The sequence below is a fragment of the Crocodylus siamensis genome, chromosome 13 (genome assembly GCF_052110815.1).
Source record: "Crocodylus siamensis isolate JL-2025a chromosome 13, ASM5211081v1, whole genome shotgun sequence".
Classification (NCBI taxonomy): domain Eukaryota; kingdom Metazoa; phylum Chordata; order Crocodylia; family Crocodylidae; genus Crocodylus; species Crocodylus siamensis.
This window is the reverse complement of record NC_143407.1, coordinates 12,928,616-12,950,106: the sequence shown is the minus strand read 5'-3', so window position 1 is coordinate 12,950,106 and position 21,491 is coordinate 12,928,616. Positions and strand designations below refer to the sequence as shown.

Genomic DNA, 21,491 nt, shown 5'->3' with positions numbered 1-21,491 from the left:
GGTAGCCTGCAGCTGTGGCCATGGCTGCTTATGGAGTCATCTGCCCCTGGAGGAACCTGTGAGGCATGGGGCATGGTATAGGAGGGAGCATGGGATGTGGTGTAGGGATGGAATGGAGCCATGAAAGTACCCCTTCAGGTGAGACCCACAAACACCTGGTAGTCATGGGAGATTGAGAGCAGACTGGGAAGCCCTGGGGCAACCTCCTTTATATAAAAAAAAAAAAAAAAAATTACAATAAGGTGTGGCAGATGAGAGATGGGGTGACTTCCCAATGAGAACAGAGTGAGCAAGGGCTAAAAGGGACTCCAGGGGCCTCATGGCCACCCCTGGAGATGATACCCTGTGACACCAGCCCCTCTCAATGCCTCAGTATTCCCTTCCACCCTTCAGCTTTTCTGACTCTGGGCCTGGAGCCACGTCTGTTTCCGTATAGCCTCCAGCATTCCCAGACCTGAATCTAGTGTAATATTAATAAGTCACCTGATATGATGCTTGGGTGAGTCTCAAGCCCTCTGCCACAGAGCACAGGTTAGTTTCCACCATTCCTGCTTGCCTGGGGTCTGGCTTTGCCAAAGACTCAGACAAGAATGCAGCCCAAACCTCTGCCTCATATTCCTCGTGCACTTGGCTGTTCCTAGGCTTTTACTGCAGGGCCCTTCCTTCTGCTCCCCAAAACACATTCCCTGCCTGCTTCTCATTCCAGTTGGACCTATTTGGAGCCAGCTGCTAGCTTGCAGGACCATATGGAGATGCTTCTCCCCACATTGTTTGGGGGATTCTTCTTAACCCTTTCCACATTCTTGCAGCTGATCCAGTGCCTGAAGCAGGGAGCTCTGTCCCGCACAACAGCCAGCACCCAGATGAATGTCCAGAGCTCCCGTTCCCATGCTATCTTCACCATCCACTTGTGCCAGATGAGAGTCTGTGCCCGCCCAGACCTGGTAAGGCTGAGTAATGAGGGAGGCAGGGGAAGCAGCAGGTACCCCCTCCCAGTTCATTTCAGGGCAGGGAGGTTCTTGGCTATGATCACTTGCCAGGGTGGTTCTTGGCTATGATCGCAGGCTGTCCAGAAGCCAAGAGGCAGTAGAAAGGAAGCAGGTTTAAATCTGTAAGGCTGGCAAACCTGCACCTGGACTGGCACCTCTTATTTCCCTGCAGTAGTAGCAAATGTTGGCAGCTGTCTGGGATCCTGGATCTAGAATGCAGGAAGAAGCTGGGCTGGGCCTTGCCTTCAGGGAAGCTTGGTGAAAACTGCTACTGATTCTTGTCTCTGGTTAGATCCACATACTGACAGGCAGGATTTGTGCCATGGCTTGGGCCCTTCTTGGACCTGAGTGAAGGAAAGGCCATACCTCAGTTCATGCCCAGCCCTGGATTTGCAGTGGTGCCTGGCTCCAGGTAGGCTCTCACTCTGTGGTGTGTTTGAACTGCAGGTGAATGGGGAAGTGATCTGCCCCCAAGACGGACCCCAGCCCACCAACGAATATGAGACCCTCACTGCCAAGTTCCATTTTGTCGACCTGGCTGGCTCAGAGAGGCTGAAGCGGACGGGTGCTACGGGCGAGAGAGCCAAGGAAGGGATCTCCATCAACTGTGGTCTGGTACAGCCATTGGTACCTCCTTTTTAGAAGCAGAGAAGAGATGAGACTGGGCTGTGATGGATGTAAAGAGGATTGTGTCCTGGGCCTACTGAACATGGGCAATTCCTGAGGTTCCCTCTGGTATACTGGCTCCCAGCCTGCTGTTTAATGTCACTACAATTGTCTCCTGAAATCCCTGCCTAGATCTGCAGGGATGCATGAGGTCACTAGCTATCCTGTGCAGTCTTTATGGAGTAGGACTATCTGTGCCCAAACCTACCCTTATCTGGAAGGTCCCACTCCTTTCCTGATGGCAGTGCCCAGTGACTGCTGTTTGTGGGAGGCAGTTACAGGTAGGGGCTAGAGGCTGAGCCAGGTGGGAGTGATACTAGTTCAACCTTAAAAATACTTCTCTGTTGGTTTGAAACTTGTCATCAAGTCCTCAGCACCGCCACATGCATGGGGCCAGGTCCCCATGCAGGTAGAGGTTCTAGGTCTGGTCTCAGGGTTGTGGAGGCAGCAGGTGGGCAGAAGTAGGGAGCTGCATTGTGTGTCTGCAAATGCAGGAAGTCCAAAGCTGCTCCCTTTTATGCACTGGAAAGTTGGTGACTCCAGACCCCTGAGCTTTGTTTTCAGTAGAGGGTCTTCTTCTCCATGTCAAAGCATCCACAGCCCTTTCCCCTGTGTTGCAGCTGGCCTTGGGAAATGTCATCAGTGCCCTTGGAGACCAGAGCAAGAAAGTGGTGCATGTGCCCTACCGAGACTCCAAGCTGACTCGACTCCTCCAGGACTCCCTTGGGGGGAACAGGTACCGGGCACCTTGAGTTGGGGCTTTTCAGCTGCTGTCTGTAGCTGGGGCTCCCCCCAGAATGTGCCACCCACCAGGGCTTTGGGTGGTGCGGGGGGTGGGGGGTGCTTCTTTCAAGGACCTGATGTTCTGGGTAGACTTCCTGGGGTGGCAGGTTGATGAGGAACTAGGAGATCCTCCTGGCTACCACTCAGTGGTGCCTTTGAAATGTAAATGTCTTGTCCCTTTCCTGTTCCCAAGGACCAGATGCAATTATCCAGCTTTTGCAGAATTAGCTCTTGCAAAATCCGGCTGAGCCCTTAGCCATCTGGGACTTGGCAGCAGCCCTCCCAACATGAGAGAGCTTCAACCTCACCTCCTTCTTGCCATGATGCCATTCTCCCTGTAGGAACCCATCTGCCTTTATAATGCCCTGCAGTGGCTTTGTCAGGCTGGGTCCACTGATAGCACTTTGAAGGCAGAGAGCAAGGCTGGTGCAGGTCTTTGCTGTCACTAAGCCAGCTGCATCCTGTACTGTGAGCTCACCCCATAATAAAAAGAAGCAAGACCTGATTGATACTCCCCTACCCCAAATTATAGAGTATTACACTGGGTTGGGGGAGAGAGAAAGTAAATGGAAGCCAAAGGGGTTTCTTGACTCAAATTGCCAAGCTTGGTCCCAATGGAAAGCCACCATTCAAAATGGCTGAACCTCAGTGGCCCAATCCCATGTCATTGTAGCCCCAGGGGCACAGCAGAGGGAGGGATTGTTGCCCCTTGCCTTTTCATTAGCACCCTCTATCCCTTCCAGCCAAACCGTCATGATTGCTTGTGTGAGCCCCTCGGACCGGGACTTCATGGAGACCCTGAATACACTCAAGTATGCCAACCGGGCCCGCAACATCAAGAACAAGGTGGTGGTGAATCAGGACAAGACCAGCCAGCAGATCAGCGCCCTGAGGGCTGAGATCGCCCGCCTCCAAATGGAGCTCATGGAGTACAAAGCGGTAAGGGGTGGATGAGCAGGTGGAGTGCCGGGTACTGCAGCTGTGTACACATCAGCAGCAAAGGTCATCAGTGGGAATTGAATCCAAGATCTTCAGCACCAAGCTGCCATTTGGGCTGAAGGAGGGATTTTGGTAACTGGGTTGAGGTAGCAGACTGTTATGGTTGCTGAGACTGTCCACCAGGGGCACACACTTGCCATTATGATCTTGTTATGAGTCTCAACCAAGGTGCCACAGCACCCTGGAGTGCCTTGAGATCCTTTCAAGGGTGCTGTGGGTTGGCAGGCAGTGTTAGCACCATTAGGTGTGCAAACATGATTCTCAGGATAAACCCAGGGATTTCGGCTCAGAACCCGAAGAGTTTCTCTGTTTTTTCTTAGTTAGAAAGTAAGTGAAAACTAAGAGCTGACATTCTAATGAAGGCTGCCTTGAGTGTAAAAAAAAAAAAAAAAAATAGTGAGAATCATTGCAGTACAGATACCCTTGAACTCTGTGGAGCCATGGGTTCCAGTACAAGCAGCAACAACTCAGCCTTCAGCTTTGAACTGAATGCTGTTTATTGTGGACAAAGTCTTTCTGGGTGCTATCTATAGACAATGCCACCTCTGCCAGTCTTGTCCAGTGTCACCCTGCTGAGTGTCATGTAGGCTGTGACCCAGGACTTTGCCCCCTGAAAGCTGGCTGCCTTTCAGGGGTGTTGTAGGTTGCAGTTAGCTTTGGGATCTGTAAAGGGCTATGGAAATATAAGGGAGCAGGTATCTCACTCTGAACATACAGAAAGATTTGGGGGATCTCAGTCAGGATGGGACATCCTCCTGTTTGACAGCTGTCTGATATTGCACATCAGAGACATCGCTTCATGCATGAGCATCAGCCCTAACTCATCTGGAGGTTGCTGTTGGGCTGAGTCATGTGTCTCCCATGGCAAGGTGCTCCCTGCAGGCGGGAAACATGGTCCAATGGTTAGTGCCCTAGCTTAGGGCTCAGTAGACCTGAGTTCAGTTTGCTGCTCAGCCACAAACTCCTTGTGATCTTGGGCAAGTCATTTGACTGCAAGTCCTTCTGTACAATGGGAAGAGTGCTGCTGCCCAGCTGTGCATGAGAACAAATAGGTTCAAAATTGGGAGGTGTCTGAATGTCTTGGGCAGGGGTGGGCAATTATTTGGGCAGAGGGCCACTTACTGAGTTTTAGCAAGCCATTGAGGACCACATGACAGGCAGGTAGGGGCAGATAGATATTCATTTTCTAAATCTTTTAGGGGCTCCGCGGGCCAGATTGAATGGCCTGGCGGGCCGCATCTGGCCTGTGGGCTGCATTTTGCCCGCTCCTGTTCTTGGGTATGGGGGGCGGACTGCTAGCCTCAGGTGGAAAGGCATTTAAGCTGCCAGTGGCCCCTGAGCACCCTCCGTGTTCTAAATACTCACCTTTCTAGGGTCCTAGGTCTTCTCTGCTCTTCCTGCTGTGGGGGCCCATAGAGGCACCCATCCTCTGTCATGTGGAGCCTTTGGGTGCCTTGCAGGTAGGGCTGGTTCCACAATGTTGGATGCCATGGATTTGCTTTGACCTCCTGCTGCCTTCTGTCTCACCATCTCCTCTCCCCACAGGGTAAGCGCGTCATCGGGGAGGACGGCTCTGAGGGCTACAGTGACCTGTTCCATGAGAACGCCATGCTCCAGAAAGAGAACAACACTCTGCGCATGCGGGTGAAAGCCATGCAGGAGGCCATAGATGCCATCAACAACAGGGTCACCCACTTGATGAGCCAGGAGGCCAATCTGATCCTGGCCAAGGCAGGTGAGGCTGATGGCTCTGTGGGTACGGGAAGGGAATCATAGAAAAGCATCACTAAAACTATTTACCCAGTGGAGTAGAATTTCAGGCTAGCCAGGCCAGGGCTTAGGCCCTTGTGGGGCTGGGAAGTGCTTCTTCTCATAGAGGCCATTGATTTAGCCTGATTCCAGTTCTGTTGCTCCAGGTGACGGCAATGAGGCCATTGGTGCCCTGATCCAGAACTACATCCGGGAGATTGAGGAACTCAGGTGGGTGCCCGCTGCGTAAGAGATGACCTCTCTGCTAGGAGGTTACATATCGCCAAAGCCTAGAAGAGCTACAGGACACAGCATGAGATGGTAGGTAGGGCACTGAACTGGCACTTTGGCTGCCAGAACAAGCTCTAACACCAGCTCTGCCACTGATCTACTGGGTGACCTGGGACCTGTCACTTCCTCTGCTCTCATGTCTCATCTCTCTCATCTACTCAGGGTGTAAAGTCATCAGGGAGGGCCTGTGGTGTCTCCACAGCACTGAGCGTGGTGTAGCACTGATCTCAGTGAAGGTCTGTAAGTGACTGCAGTATAAAGAATAGCCTTGACTCAGAGGTGGAAATGCCTCCCTGTCCCATGTATCTCTCCTGCCCCTGCCCTACCCTGCCAGCGCAGGGCTGGCAGCACGTTCTGTGGAGCTGTGACCAATTGCTGAGTTAAATGCCTTGAAGGGATTTGTGTAAACACAATTGAAGAGGAAATGCTTATAAATATGGATTTGGCTCTGTGGAAATCAACAGCCCTGGAGACAGAACTCCTGGCATTCATTCTGGGCTGGACTCTCAGCCAGCATCAATCAGCATTACCCCTCCAGCTTCCCCACAGTGGGGCCAACTTACCTGCCACTGAGGGTGCCACCCACCTGCTTGTAAAGCCACATGACAGCTGTGCTCCCCAGGAATAGCCTGCTGCCAAGCACAGGTTGCTGAAGGTTAAACCTTACACCTCTTTGGGTGCCGATTGATCCTAGCATTGCAATTAAGATGCTAAATGAAATCCCTCAGCAGCAAGGTGGTTCCTCATGGTTTTCTCCAGGTCTCTTCCATCACCTCTCAGGACCAGAAGGGAGCCTTGGGCTTTGTGTCAAGATGCCCTTGCATCTCATTGAGGCAATGTGGCCAATAGATTGTCATCTACCACATTGCCAAGGGTAAAAACAGACATTGGTTTATCTTTGGTCTAGATGTCCGGGCTTTTGACTTGCATCAGAGCAGGTGCAGGACAGTCATTTGCACACACTGCTTAACTTGAAATAGCCAGGATCATTCTGGGAAAAAAAGTGTCACCTCTGCTCCACAGGTTCTTAAAGTGGGACAATGGGCTTGTACGTCTGTAGGATCCCAGGATAAAAGGCTTTGTCCTGGGAGAAATCCCATGCCTGTGTTTATCCTAAGTGAAGATACTACATCTGTGGCATGGCCTGTCTGAGTCTCAGTGTGGCTGCTGGCTCCCATAAGCTACATGCATGGAGTGTGAGCCCTGCTACTGCTGGCTCTTGCATCCTTCTCCACTGGCATCTCCCTGCGTGTTTGTCTCCCTTGTACCCATCCACAGGGACCGGTCTGGGAGAAGATCCCCTGAGCCATTGGACCCAGGTGACATGTGTGGTTCAGGTTCCAGAAGAGAAACCCATCATCCCACCTTAGACCTTCCAGGGGGTTCTTCCCTTGGGGGATGGGCTGCTTGAATATCCCACAACCCTGATGACAGCAGATCTTTTGTAACCAAGGTTCCCCCCTTCCTCTCTGTCCACAGGACAAAGCTCTTGGAGAGTGAGTCCATGAATGAGTCTCTCCGCCGCAGCCTGTCCCGTTTCTCCTCGCGGCCCCCATACTCCCTGGGGTCATCTCCAGGGCCAGGCCTGGGTGTGGTAAGCAGCCCGATTGCTTCTGTGGAGACAGAGGCCTCTGATGTCCTCCGACGGGCCAAGCAGGACCTGGAACGGCTGAAGAAGAAGGAGAAGAGGCAGCAGCGGAAAAGGTGAGGCCAGCTCCCTGGACTTCTCTCCCTAGTTGTGCGTCTGGGTTTCCACCAGCCCTTATGGGGAATCTCTACCACACCTCTTGCCCCCATTTATTGCCCTGTAACTCTGCTCAGCTGTCTTGTTGGAGGCCTGGGAGGCTGGTTTTCTGAAGAGCTACTAGACTTCCAGACAGTGTCTCCTAGGGATGTTTGTTTTCTGTGGGCCACTGCTGGGACTCGCTTCAAACCTTGCTTCCCTTTATTCAGCCCTGAGAAGGAGGCATTTAAGAAGAGACAGAAGCTACTTCAGGAGAATGGGGAGGAGACGGATGAGAACGAAGCGGAGGAGGTGAGGGAAGTGGTTGGCTTCCTCTTTGCTAAGGTGGGTGGGCTTTGGTTGTCTGCCCACTAGCCCACCACACTGATGACCTTCTCAGCATCTTGCCTGGTGGAGGAGAGCCCTGGCACACCACTGGGAGGGGATTGAGGCACAGCCTGGCTCTGCAAGCAGATGCAGGAGGTCCTGGGAGCAGGCTCTGTAGCCAGGAATCCAGCACCAAAGACAACCCTGTAGGTTGTGTAGCAGTTGCTATCTGGCCCTGTCTAGACTTGAGGAGTTGAGGGTAGAGGGAGACCCTATCACTTGCCTGTGCCTTGTTCTCATGGAAGTGGGAAGTGTTGGACAACTTGCCATGTACCTTTCAATGCCACTGGGTTTCCATCCCTTGAGCCATGTCCCTGTTTTGCCTCTCCCAGCTTCTATTTGAGGGGCCCCCAGGATCCTGAATATTTAGCTGCTGTCCTGGGTGAGAGGGTGTTACCTGTCCATAGATGCTCTCTCCAGACATACGAGCCCTTCCACCATACCCACCTCCTGATTTTGCTCTGGAAAGAGTGAGGAATTATCTGTGCCTCCGGCAGGGTGAGAGGAGGAGCCCCTGAATTGGCCAACACAGGGGAGCTAGCTGTCACCGACTGTAGCTCGTCCCTGCCTCCTACTGTTGCCTTGAAGACCATCGTTAATTTGCCTGAGATTAGGGATTGGGAAGGGACAAGAGACTGAGCCCTGGAGCTGATGAGGATGAGGAGGCTGAAGGCTCCTGGCCTCAGTCCTATCCATGAGCTTGTCTCCCAGGAGGAGGAAGAGCGAGATGAAAGTGGCTGTGAGGAAGAGGACGGGCGTGAAGATGAGGACGAGGATTCAGGCAGTGACGAGAGCCTGGTGGACTCTGATTCTGATGCAGAGGAGAAGGGTAACGAGGGGCTGGGTGCTGTCCCCTCGGGCCACTGACTCCAAGTAGTGGAAATCTCCAGCACCTGCCGTGGGACCCCTGGGGCTGAGAGAGTCTGCTGCAGGCTCAGAAACTATGCTCACTTGCTAGCATCAAGTGCTTTGTGAAGAAGGGCGGGGGCTGCAGTACAACTGCTGGGAGAGGTGGCTGGGCCTCAACTGGAAAAGTGTTTTCTGGGAGTTAGGTGGTGCTGCTGGAGCTGGCAGCCCTTGGCACAGGCCTGCATGATGAAAGGTGTCCCTACCCTGGCACACCTGTGCCCCTTAGCTGGCCCTCTTAGGCTAAGCCCACAAGAGCCAGGTGCCTCACCTTGGAGCGCTGCCTTGTCTGGGTTGGGTGGGACTGCCATAGGGTAGGGCCTTCACTCTCCCCATCCTCACCAAGCACGTAGCTGCCTGCCTCTGCCTCCCAGCCCCCTTTGCCTGACGGTGACTGTCTCTCTTGGCTTCTAGTAGTGAATTTCCAAGCTGACCTGGCTGACCTGACCTGTGAGATTGAGATCAAGCAGAAGCTGATAGATGAGCTGGAGAACAGCCAGCGGCGCCTGCAGACTCTCAAGCATCAATATGAGGAAAAGCTGATCCTGCTACAGAACAAGATCCGGGACACCCAGCTGGAGAGGGACAGGGTCCTGCAGAACCTCAGTAAGGGGACACTTCCCTTCTTCCTCCCACCCCTACCCCCTCCAGTAGTTAGGCAGTCTTACCCATATGCTGGCCCTTGCAGCCAGCCAGCCCTGAGAGCACAGGGCTCTGAATTGCCTGGCACTGAACACGTCCTGAATGGAAGCAGCTCCCCGCTCCTGCTTGGTGTCTGGCATCCCAGCCCCTGGGTCAGATCCTTCCAGGGTTTCCTGCTTGCAACTCTTGAGTAGCCTTGCCTTGCTACTCTTGAGTCACCGTGTTGTGCTTTTTGACTCACCCTGTCCCTTGATGGGCAAACTGCTGGGGACCCATGACCTTCCACCCCTGCAGCCTGCCAGCTGACTTTGGAGAGGCAGTGAGCTCAGGGCTGGTGGAGAGTGCTTTCCCTTCCCTGACACCTCCTTGAGAAGGAGCTCACAGCACTGAACAGGCATTCATGAGTGCTTACCACACAGGAGACAGGCCACAAAGAATTATATCCCTCTTGGATGCATGGGGAAACTGAGGTATTGAGTGACATGCCTGAAGCTGCAGAGTCCATGGAAGAGCTGATCTCCAAGCTGATCCTGATGCCCTCCCAGAGAGGGAATGGTGGCTCCCTAGAGCAGGAGCAACAGGACAGCTTTCCCATGCCCAGGACTCCATATCTGTGGCCCTTGTCAGTCCCAGGAGCCTTCTTTGAGGTCGGAGAAGTTTCTCCATCAATACTAAATTTACTGCTCTGGTAACCAAATGTCCTGCCTCAGGCCGAGCCCCATAAGACATGTTTCACCTGAGGGTCACCCAGCATCAGCTGGAGCTAGAATGAAATGGCAGCTGGCAGGTGAATTGTGTATGCCTTAGCCAAACCCTCTGTGGGACTGTTACCTGGCATATACCTGGCTTGGGTGCCTCTGCTGCCAAGCTATAGCTCTAGTTCAGACTGGGGGTCCCTGCATTTAAGTGTTTGCCCCTGTAACAGGGGCAGGTCAGGCTTCCCCTGTCATTTGTCTCTTGAACTGCTGGATCAGGCAGGATTCAGTGCCTGATGCCCAAAGCTCAGTACGAAGCCCTCCCTGATAAGGGCTGGCAGGTTTGCTTGCTTGAGAGGGGCCTGAGTGGGGCTGAGCATGAGGGATGCAGCAGAGTCCCCTGGTACCCTCAGCAACCCTGCACCTCTCTCCAGGCACCATGGAGTGCTACACAGAGGAGAAGGCCAATAAGATCAAGGCCGACTATGAGAAGCGGCTGAAGGAGATGAACCGGGACTTGCAGAAGCTGCAAGCAGCCCAGAAGGAGCATGCGCGCCTGCTCAAGAACCAGTCCCGCTATGAACGGGAGCTGAAGAAGCTGCAGGCTGAGGTGGCAGAGATGAAGAAAGCAAAGGTACCATGGGGGTGATGGGAGCTGCATGGGTAGGGTGGGTGCAGGTGCAGCCCCTTGTGCTAGTCACATGCTGATGAGGGTCGGCCTGGATGGCAGAGGGTTAGATTGGCACAGACCCCTCCTGCAGCTACCCATGTAGAACTTGTTCATCCAGTAGTTCTGCCCAACTCACGTAGCTGTTGAGATGTGTGCCTGGAGCATGTGCCCAGTTTGCCCACCCCATTGGTACGCTACTACCCTTAGGAATTGTGGGTAGGGACCTCCTCTTGGACCTGGCACAGTGAGTGCCATGGCACAACTGCCCTTCCCCCCACAGGTGGCACTGATGAAGCAGATGCGGGAGGAGCAGCAGCGGAGGCGGCTGGCGGAGACCAAGAGGAACAGGGAGATTGCCCAGCTGAAGAAGGAGCAGCGCAGGCAGGAGGTAAGTGCCCCAAGTCCTCCAGTGACCTACAGGTAGGGCAGTACCCAGGGTGGGAGCTGGCTGAGCTGCTGGGCTAGGACTGGAGCTCAGAGGAATGCATCCAAGTGGGAGATGCATCTGACCCAGGGGCAGCAAGCGAGCTTTGAGCCTGGGTTTTTAAGGTGTCTTGGGCTCAAGCCTTCCCTGCAGTGATGCCCCAAGCCAGGCTTCTCTGGGCTGGATGGGAGGGAAGAGTTATGAATGAGCCCGTTCTGATGCATGTTCTGAGCCCTCGTATCTTGGGAGAGCAAAGCTGAGGAGCAGCTCCCAACCAGGGTGAGCAGCAGGAGAGCACCTGTAGGCTGGGCTGACCTTCAGGGGAACCCCTGTGGGCCAGCAGGGCAGGACTGAGCCAGGAGCTGAGCTGAAGGCACGAGCACTATAGCAGAGCAGAGACCCCAACACCCAGGGACCAGCTTAACTTTTGGCTCTCAATCGGGGCTCTGCTAGGGATGTGCTTTGTCTTTGTAGTTTCAGATTCGGGCTCTGGAGTCTCAGAAACGCCAGCAGGAAATTGTGCTGCGAAGGAAGACTCAGGAGGTGAGTGGCAGCCCTGGGCTGCAGAGGAGAGCTGCTTGCTGCCTTGATGGGGTGGGCACCCTGGACTGTGCCATTGTGCCAGACCCCCTTGCCAGGCTTTCTGCAGACAGGCCAGAGCAATGCTGTCTGCTTCCACTGAGGCCCTGTCCCAGTGACTGATACTTAGATAAAGCCAAGCCTGTGATGAGATACTTGGCCTTGTGTGTGTTCTTCTCAAGGGGTCAGGTGATTTTTGTGGCTGTGGGAAACCGGGCAGGAGAGGACAGAATATGGGCAATGCGTCTCTTGCCCAGATCTTCTGTCTCTGCTGCTTCCCCTTTCTGGACAGGACCCCTACTCTGCTCTGACCTGTTGCTTTCCACTGCATCTCGGAGCAGAGCTGGTCACTTCTCCTGCCACCAAGCTGACTCCAATGCCTGCCACATGGCCTTGCTCACAAGATGACTCTCTGATCCCACGTTCAATGTCTTCAGTGTCTGGATCCCATTAATTTCCCCAGCTGATCCTGATGCGTTCTAGGAAAGCACCACCTAAGGACACTGGGCCTCCTCCCTTCCCCGGATAGCTTGCAGTCTGTTTAAAGGTGCGCTGCCTTGAAGACCACAGCCCCAATGCTCATTTAGTTGATACAGGAGCTAGTGGGCACTCTGTGGCTCAGGAAGTTGGAGACCCAGCTGGGGCTGGAGGCCTGGCCAGTTGGTGGCTTGGAGGTGACATCCCCTGAGCTTCTGAGGGAGGTTCATGTGTCTGAGCCTGTCATTCAGGGGCTGCTCTTGCCTAGGTCTCAGCCCTGCGTCGCCTGGCCAAACCTATGTCAGACCGGGTCGCTGGGAGGACAGGTCATAAGCTGGCAGTGCTGGACTCGGGGGTAGAGGTTTCCGCCAGCACCACTTCATCAGAACCGGAGTCCGGGTCACGCTCCGTCTCCAGCATCGTGCGCCAATGGAACCGGAAAATCAACAACTTCCTGGGAGACCCTTCACCCTCCCTGAATGGCGCTCGGCCTGTCAGGTGAGGCTGGGAACAGGCTGGCTCTTCCCAGCCCATGCCACCCACTAGGGAGGACTCACGCAGTCCTGTGCCCCTGCTTGACCTTTGGGCTGGGCCCCAAGCTCCTGGGGTTTGGAGTAGAGCACACATGGGGGTGGGTTTGTCACTTGTTCAGTTGCAGGACACTCTAGATTTGGCATGTGAATGTCTCAACCTGGCCTTCCACCACTCCTGCTTTCCTGACTTTGGATTCCCTTCTGCAACTGCAGGGGGCTTTCCATCCCACCCTGTGGCCCCCTGTTTCCCCAGCTTTGGGCTTGGCTCTGTCCTGACCACTGTCAATCTGCCCTGCCATTCTTGGCAGCAGAGTAACAGGAGGCTTCCAGCTAGTGTCCTTGCTTTCTGGTCTCTCCTGCTGCTGTGTAGCTCCCTTACCTAAGACACTGTGGAGCACATGCAGACATGTTGAACAGTGCCTGAAAAGCAGTCTATAAAGATTGGGTAGTGTGGCTTTAAAACTGAATTACCCTGAAGGAGTGGAGAGGCAAGAAAAGACCTGGGCATCCTGGCAGTAGTCTGTCAAAAAGCAGGTGGGTGCCTCCAGGGTAAAACCCATTTCTGCACAACCCCCAAAGTGTCTGAGGACTTGGAGTGCAGGCTCTGTCTGTCTGCAAGCCCCTTTCAGGCAGAGGCAAGAACTGCTCTCGCACCTGGCCAGAGTGGTTATGCAGGAAGATTACAGCAGCTGGAGTGCCCTGACCTCTTATCCTTCCCATGCAGGAAGAAGTTCCCAAAGAAGGGGATGAGCCAGACCTTCAACAAGGCGGCTCGGCTCAAGTGGCAGTCATTGGAGCGGCGCATCTTTGACATTGTCATGCAGAGGATGACCATCGTCAACCTGGAGGCTGACATGGAGCGCCTGATCAAGGTGAGACAAGGGGCTGGTTCTTCTGGGAATGCCGGGCTGCCTGGAGGGCTGCCAAGGTTGGGGCGGCTGGAGCATGGGCAGGACAAGGGGGTGCTGGGCATGTTGATAATGCCTGGGTGGTGCTGGATGAACTAGGTTCCTTTCCATCCCTCTGCCCTGCAGAAACGGGAGGAACTGTCCCTGTTACAAGAGGCACTGCTGGGGAAGAAGGAGAAGCTGCAGGCCGAGAGCCCTGAGGAGCAGAAGGGCCTGCAGGAGCTGAATGAGGAGATTGAGGCACTGACAGCCAACATAGACTACATCAACGACAGCATCTCTGACTGCCAGGCCACTATCATGCAGATCGAGGAAACCAAGGTGGTGGGGGGAGAAGAATGGAGATTTCTGGTGGGGTGGGAGTAGGGGAAGGGTCCTGTCTGAAGAGGCCCAAGGCAGTATTACCACTTCCCACTTCCTATGGGCAGGGGAACTGAGCAGAATTGGAAAGTTCTGCCAGGGTCACACACTCACAAGCAGAACTGAGGAAAGGGCCCAGGAATCCTAGTTCTCTGCTAAGAATTGCTACATCATACCCCTTTCCTACGCAAACTTAATAAGAGAGGACAGTATTTTCCATCATTGCAGGTCTGTTGCTCACTGTGGTTGTTCAGTAACATGGTCTGTGAATGCTCTGTTCGGCGTGCTCATGAGGACTGCAGATGTTGGTGCAATAGGCTGCCCTAGCCCATGAGTCAGGCCAAAGAATGTGGTGGAAATGGTCTTAGGGCATCTGGGACCATGAATCAGCTACATTGTGATGGGAATTAGAGTCTATAGCTCTCTGCAGACCAGGATCTAGGAGACGCCTAAATGTCATCATCATCATCATCATTCACAGTCCCCTTCAATCCTGGCCTGGACTGTTTTGTTTGTGGAAGGAACTGCTGACTCCCCTATTCTGCCACACACCCAACCTCCCTTGCCAGTCTTCAGGCCCAGTATCGTTGCTGGGACTCGCTTCGCACTGGGTGCAGATCAGAGGACCCAAGAGGACTATGGGATAAGCGTGGCTGTGGCCTGGCCTCATAGTTTCATAGTTTCATAGTAGCTAGAGTCGGAAGGGACCTAGGTAGATCATCTAGTCCGACCCCCTGCCTTGGCAGGAAAGAGCACCGGGGTCAGATGACCCCGGCAAGGTGCTCATCTAACTTCCTTTTAAAAATCCCCAGGCTAGGAGCCTGCACCACTTCCCCTGGAAGCCGGTTCCAGGCCCTAGCCGCCCTGACTGTGAAGTAGCGCCTCCTAATATCTAATCTAAACTTACCCTGCGCCAGCTTGTGACCGTTATACCTGGTCACTCCTGGCAGCGCACAGGGGAACAGGGACTCCCCCAATACCTGCTGATCCCCCCTGACCAGTTTGTAGCAGGCCACAAGGTCCCCCCTTAACCTTCTCTTGTGGAGGCTAAACAGGTTCAGGTCCCGTAGCCTCTCCTCATAAGGCCTGCCCTGCTGCCCCTGATCATATGAGTGGCCCTCCTCTGAACTCTTTCCATATCGTCCACGTCCCTCTTGAAGTGTGGCGCCCAGAACTGGACGCAGTACTCCAGCTGCGGCCTGACCAGTGCCGCATAGAGGGGGAGGATCACCTCCCTGGAACTGCTCGAGATGCATCTGTGGATGCATGACAGGGTACGGTTGGCCTTCTTGACTGCCTCCCCACACTGCCGGCCCATGTTCATCGTGGAGTCAATGACGACTCCAAGATCCTTTTCCGTCTCCGTGCTGGCAAGAGGGGAGTTCCCCAACCTGTAAGTGTGGTGCCGGTTCTTCCTCCCCATGTGCAACACCTTGCACTTATCAGTGTTAAACCCCATCCTGTTCTCATCCGCCCACCGTTGCAACCTGTCAAGGTCAGCTTGTAGCCTATTGCACCCTTCTAGTGCACCCACATCCCCCCACATCTTAGTGTCATCAGCAAACTTGAACAGGGTGCTTTCTACCCCCTCATCCAAGTCACTGATGAAGATGTTGAACAGTGCGGGCCCGAGGACCGAGCCCTGCGGAACCCCACTGCCCACGTCCTTCCAGGCTGAGAAGAACCCATCCACTACCACCCTCTGGGTGCGGCCCTCCAACCAGTTGGCGACCCATTTGACCGTGTGGGCATCGACACCACAGTCTCCCAGCTTTCTGATGAGGACAGGGTGAGAGACAGTCTCACCAAGATGGGTCCTGTATGTGTACAGAGAGCACCTCCTCATGAAGCTGGGCTCCTGTCGGAGCTCAAACATAGTTAAAGCATGGGCTTTAGCAACACAACCTCAGGTGAAATGACTTGGCCCAAGCTCAACAACTCCCTTGGTCTTGTATAGCTCAGTTTGAAGCCAAGGCCTTTGGGGATGGTCTTGTGTTCTGAACTGAGCCTAGGCCTAGTACAAGGATTTAGTTAAAAATATTGAGAGCTGTTTCAGGGGAAATTTCCAAACTTTTTTTTCCATATCCCATGAATAAAATACAGCTTTTTTTTTTTCCCCCTGTAGGAAACTATAGGTTTCTTGTTTTTTCTAAAGTTTTTAGTAGCTTAACATTTTTCAGGCTTCTCACTTTTCAGAAATCTAAAACTTTCTTCTGCAAGACTTTTAAGGGCAAATTTTGGAGGTCTTTTGTCAAAACAATTTTTCCTAAAAGACATTCTTTGAAGGAAGATTGTAGGCAAATTGTGAGTCTTCGGGGCTGGGAGACAACTCCAAGGAGCCTAATACAGCTCTTTGCTCTCCCTCTAGTGGCTGGTTCCCGTCAGTAGATCGATTAGACTTTCCCGTTAATAGACCGGTCAGTAGATGTTTCTTCTAGTCGGTGACTTAGCCCTGTAAACCAAGCAGTAGAAGGTCTTTTTCTTGGTGCTGGAGGCATATGGTTCAGTCCAGAGTTGGGATGTTGTTATAAGTGAGAGCCCAACAGACCCGGGGCTCAATGAGACCTGAGTTGCGTGTTATTTGTAGGTTTATAAATGGAAGGGCTTCAGCATCATTAGCCAAGTCCAGGCCTGAAATCTGGATTTGTGATGGTGGTGGCTTGTGTGAGCATAGTGCTTTATAGATGATAGGGAAAAGTAAGTGCTTTGGGAGCATAAATCTGCTTGAATACCAGTCAAGAAAGCTTCATCCAGTTTGAGCCAAGAGTATGAGCCAGGCTGGGTCCTGTATGTGCACAGAGAGCACCTCCTTTCTGGTTGGGGGTGGGCAGAAATCTGTGTAGACAATGATCAGATGAGGGTTTAAGGGAGATTACTGGTGGCTGGCACTTTGACCCACTCAGCTTTGACACACAACTTGTATAGTAGCTGTGTGGAGAACATATGCCCTCCTGCCTCTGTGTGTCCATGTGTGGGGTGCTGATCATGTCACCATTCCTCAGCTCTGCCTTTTGGGATCTTGGCCATTGGATGACTTCACCTTTCTAATTCCCCTCCTTGTTGGGGGTCTTCTGATTTTCAGGAAGAGCTGGACTCGATTGACACTTCTGTGGTGATCAGCTCCTGCTCCTTGGCTGAGGCACGTCTCCTGCTGGACAACTTCCTCAAGGCCTCGATTGATAAGGTGAGGATTGAGACCTGTGGATGCAGCAAGGGTGCTGCTAGGGACTGTGGAAGTGGCTGAGCAGATGATACCAGGAAGCCTTCCATGGGTTCTCATCTCAGTAGTGACCGGCCAAGTCCAGGCCTGAAATCTGGATTTGTGGTGGTGGTGGCTTGTGATGGTAGTGGCTCAGAGTCTGGAGCTTTGTGGCTGAGTGTCTGATGTCCTTCTGCATTGACCTGGATCAGGGGTGCTCAGCCTTCAGCCCATGGGCCAGATGTGACCCACAGAGCCATCGTAGCTGGAAGTCAGGGCTCCCAACAGGTCTGGAAATTTGGTGGCAGGTGAATGTTGTCACAGTAGTACATGGGTTATAAAAAGTAACTGAACAAAACCCGAGTGCGAGGTCTGTGTTAGCTGAGGGGTGGAATTAGCTGAGCCCAAGAATCCTGCTTCCTTGCCCCAACTGCAAGGCCCTTCTGTGCGCGAGGCTGAGGTTTACTTGCCTGCTCCGTCCACACAGGGACTGCAGGTGGCTCAGAAAGAAGCCCAGATCCGCCTGCTGGAGGGGCGCCTGAGGCAGACGGATGTGACCAGCTCCTCTCAGAACCACGTGATCCTGGACGCCTTGCGGGAGAAGGCAGAGTCTCATCCTGAGCTGCAGGCACTCATCCACAATGTGCAGCAAGGTGGGTGCCTCGCTCATGGGGCCTTTCCCTCTTGGGAGCTCCTAGGAATGCCTGGCCATGGACGAGGAGCACTGGTTGGGGCAGCACCTCTGCCTGAGGTTGGCAGAAGTGTGTACTTCCCAGCCTCTGAAAGTGGTGTTGGCCAGGGAGTTCCCATCCTCTTGTGGGATGTGGAATTATTTGGACCCCTTGTAGGTTCAGGGATTGTTCCAACATCCCCTGGACTGCAGTAGTCGGCCACCTTGCTGTAGAAGCACAGGCAAGGGACTCCTGTCCAGCAGTGAGGGGGCACAGGAGTCAGCTGAACAATTACTGTGGTGTCTGGGATTCTCAGGAGGGGACACTGTCATCTCCTAAAAGCCCATTTGCTAATCTGAGCCCTCCTGCTGCCTGGTGCTGGTTGGATCAGTCTTGGAGGGGTGCCACCTTCCTACTGCACCACTGACAGTACCTGTTCCTTGCATAGAGAATGGCTATGCCAGCACAGATGAGGAGATCTCGGAGTTCAGCCTGGCCTCAGAGGGAAGGTGAGTACATCCAGAGAGGCTGGCGTGCCCCACATTTGCTCCCCACCAAAGCCCAGAATGCCTCTGATGGGGTGGGGGCAAGGAATTTGGGGAGAAAGGTTGCTCGGCCCTATGAGGTAGGGTAGCAGGAGGAGAATGGTGTGGTTTGGGGCTGCTGCTTCAGCCAGGGTCAGGGCCAGAAAGGGGCAAGGGCAAGAAGGAGCTGGGAGTGGAGAGGTCTTCCCACTGCAGAGGAAGGGGGGAATCTTGGGCTTTATCCTGGGGAGGAGTTTGGGGAAGGGAAGAGAAACCTTCACCAGGTGGGGACTCTGTTGTTGAGTTGCGAGGGTGCTTCTTCCTTCAGTCTGCTTCCCTGGAGACAAATTCAGAGGGCTGACTGTTAACCTTCTGTGTTCACTACAGCTTCTCCCAGTCTTTCTCCATGAAGGGCTCGGCCAGCCAGGACGACTTCAAGTTTAAGGTGAGTTCACCACCCCAGACAGCACGCGTTGCTGTGCAGCTGAACAAAGCCCTGTCCAGCTGGCGGCTGGACCTCCATGTTCATTGAGCTCCCTGGGGCACTGGAGTCCACTGAAAAGCTTAAGTGCCCTGTTGCTGGGCTGTTTGTACTGGGGTTTCCGTGAAGTGTACTTCTGTGCTTCTTGCAGATCTGAATGCCAAGGGAGGTGTGTGCAGTGCCCAGGGTGTGCAAAGCACACTCCTCCAGGCAGGGGGCTATGTCACTGTGCCTGCAGGACCCCAGAGAACAACCAGACACTGAGGGTCATTGTTATCCTCACTAGCAAGCCTGTGGAAAGCAAATGCAGGCAATGAGCACCTGGTTGTATTGCTGCCTCAGACAGGCTTAGGCTTGGCATCCAGCAGCAGAAGAGGCTGCGGGAGGCACATAGTGAAAGAGCCTGGGTATCTCAGGCTCCTGAAATAGCAAATACAATGTACCACTGAATGCATAACAAGTTCTTCCCCACAAAGCAGTGAATCCCTCGGCCCTCATCTCTCTGTACCCTGCTCTAGGGAGAACCCAAGCTCTCGGGACAGATGAAGGCTGTGTCAGCTGAGTGCCTGGGGCCCACACTGGACATCTCCACCAAGAACATCACCAAGTCCTTGGCATCCCTTATGGAGATTAAGGAGGATGGGATTGGCTTCTCCATCCAGCATCCCTACTACAAAGAGAAGGTGTCCCGCACCATCAGCCTGCCCACCCGTGGAAGCACCTTGTAAGTCCTGGGCAGCCTAGGCCCCAAATGCCCATGGGGTCTTGAGGACCTGAACACGAATGTGTCTCAGTACCCGAGCCCTCACCCTGCAGGCAGCATGCGAGGCAAGTGCTTCCAGCCCACAGGTCCTCAGAAAGCCTACATCACCATCTTGGATGGATAGGAAATAGGTGCTGGCTACCAGCAGGGGTGGGGACCAGAGAAGAGAGGGAAGAACTGGGATCCCCTATAAACAACCTCTGCAGGATAATGGGACATTCTGTGTCCAAGGCCTGGTGATTTGCCTCCTCTCTTAGTAGAGTTTCATCGGACTTCTGCAAGGCCAGGCAATGTTGTGGCTCCCTGGATCCATGCTTATGTTTTAGTGGGACTGAAACCTCCTGCCTATACCTAGATTGTCCTCTCTGGTGCTTAGCAGGGTCCTCTGAGCTGACCCCTGTTGGGATGGGTGAGGGGCAGGGGCTGGTTCTCATTCTGCCAACACGAGGGGCTTGCTGACCTGTTGTCACTCTGTCCAGCCCAAGGCAGTCTCGCGGCTCTGACACCTCACCTCTAACCAGGAGGAAATCCTATGACCGTGGACAGCCTGTCAGGTAAACCCTGGAGGGAGCTAGGGCTGAAGAGGAGGAGAGGAGTGGAGGTGGCATTGGGGTGCTGGAGGAGTGAATGTGCTGCACTGATGGCTGCCTAGTGAGGGTCTGCATGCTGTACAAGGGGGATCGGAGGCAGGGTGGCCTATGTGTTGGCAGGGAATGAGTTGGGGGACGGGACGTTTCCTTCAGGCAGGTGTGTAATCGTGGTGTCTCTCTCAACATGACTCAGGACTTCGGATGTTGGCTTCACTCCTCCCTCATCCCCTCCCACCAGGCCACGAAATGACCGCAATGTCTTCTCCCGCCTCACAAGCAGCCAAAGCCAGGGGTCTGCTTTGGACAAGTAAGGCCCTTGTGGGGTGGGAGGGCTCTGGGGTGTTCAATACCAAAGCAGCAAATGACAAGGGCTCTGTAGTCCAGCACCTAGTACCAGGAATGACCCCAAAACCATGGACTCCCAGCTGGGCTCTTGCTGCCCTGACACCCTCCACACCTGCTGTTGGGCCTTCCCTGATGGTAGAGCTGATGTGGGAGCCAGGCTGGGCTCTGCCTCACTATCCTCTAACTACAGTGGTCCAGCAGGGATCCTAGGAGCCAACACCCCCTCCAGTGTTGCTAGTCACAGCAGGGACCCCTCATCAGACATGGTCACCTGCAAGGGCTCGCCCGGAGACGCATCAAGTCACAAATCCAATTTGGCCCCAGGCTTTTGAAGCAATGTAGGCAAGCTGCTGCATTAATGCCCCATGCAGGGTAACAGTCCTCCTGAGTGGCACCAGGGCTGTGGGTATCTCCATGGATAGCGGGATCACTCAGCCCTGCCTAGTGACCTCATGTCGGCTCCTTGGCAGCACCGGCAAGGGCTAATGAGCCTGGAGCCTGAGCTCAGGCAGGAGAAAAAAAGCTCATGTTTGGGGATCCAGAAGCAGTGGCCCACATTTGCCATTACTTGGGCCCTGTTATAGTGCTGTTGGAGATCTTAGCACAGTGTCCACATGTGCCTGGGCCTTGTGCACATGTAACCCTATGGGGAGTGTGTCATGAGTCGCCTCGGTGCCCCTTCACAGGCCATAGGATTAGTTATAGCCTGACTAGGGGGCTGGAGGTCTTTAGCTCCAGCAGTATCAGCTCTTGCTCCCAATTCTGGGAGGCCCTCGTGTTGGTGGCTGCTGTGCTGGGTCCCTGCCCAGGGTGGAAGTTCACCACATGGGATTGGCTTAATCTATAAAGGGGATATAGAGGAAGCCAGCACCAGTTCACAGCCATATCCACAATCTGCTCCCTGTGGATGTGTGTAGGCCCCTATGCTAGGAATGGAGAGGGGTCTTGACATGATCTCTAAGCAATAGGGAAGCCATTTCCCAGATGCTGGGGGCACCAGCTGTGGTATGCACCTTGAATGCCTGTCAAATCCCACTCCCCCGCTTTGAGCCTGCTTCAGCCACCGCAGGGCTCCTCAGAAGGGCTCCTACTGATTGCAAGGGTGGTTGGGTCAGGCCCCCAATTCCTGGCACCTGT

The 21,491-nt window shown here is 54.0% G+C and overlaps 1 protein-coding gene across 4 annotated transcripts in view; it reads left to right on the top strand.

The window, feature by feature from the left end:
* KIF21B (kinesin family member 21B) overlaps positions 1-21,491 on the top strand; it is an 80,823-nt gene that overhangs the window by 41,693 nt on the left and 17,639 nt on the right. For all 4 annotated transcript variants that reach the window (XM_090025581.1, XM_090025579.1, XM_090025578.1 and 1 more), the window contains exons 5-27: positions 810-944; positions 1,437-1,604; positions 2,276-2,391; positions 3,182-3,377; positions 4,983-5,172; positions 5,354-5,417; positions 6,957-7,181; positions 7,431-7,512; positions 8,299-8,416; positions 8,908-9,099; positions 10,265-10,464; positions 10,781-10,888; positions 11,399-11,467; positions 12,249-12,478; positions 13,238-13,385; positions 13,548-13,742; positions 16,864-16,965; positions 17,468-17,633; positions 18,100-18,160; positions 18,563-18,620; positions 19,175-19,380; positions 19,899-19,973; positions 20,203-20,316. In XM_090025581.1, the coding sequence (XP_089881707.1) occupies positions 810-944; positions 1,437-1,604; positions 2,276-2,391; positions 3,182-3,377; positions 4,983-5,172; positions 5,354-5,417; positions 6,957-7,181; positions 7,431-7,512; positions 8,299-8,416; positions 8,908-9,099; positions 10,265-10,464; positions 10,781-10,888; positions 11,399-11,467; positions 12,249-12,478; positions 13,238-13,385; positions 13,548-13,742; positions 16,864-16,965; positions 17,468-17,633; positions 18,100-18,160; positions 18,563-18,620; positions 19,175-19,380; positions 19,899-19,973; positions 20,203-20,316 (3,218 nt within the window). The remainder of the gene's footprint in view (positions 1-809; positions 945-1,436; positions 1,605-2,275; positions 2,392-3,181; positions 3,378-4,982; positions 5,173-5,353; positions 5,418-6,956; positions 7,182-7,430; positions 7,513-8,298; positions 8,417-8,907; positions 9,100-10,264; positions 10,465-10,780; positions 10,889-11,398; positions 11,468-12,248; positions 12,479-13,237; positions 13,386-13,547; positions 13,743-16,863; positions 16,966-17,467; positions 17,634-18,099; positions 18,161-18,562; positions 18,621-19,174; positions 19,381-19,898; positions 19,974-20,202; positions 20,317-21,491) is intronic.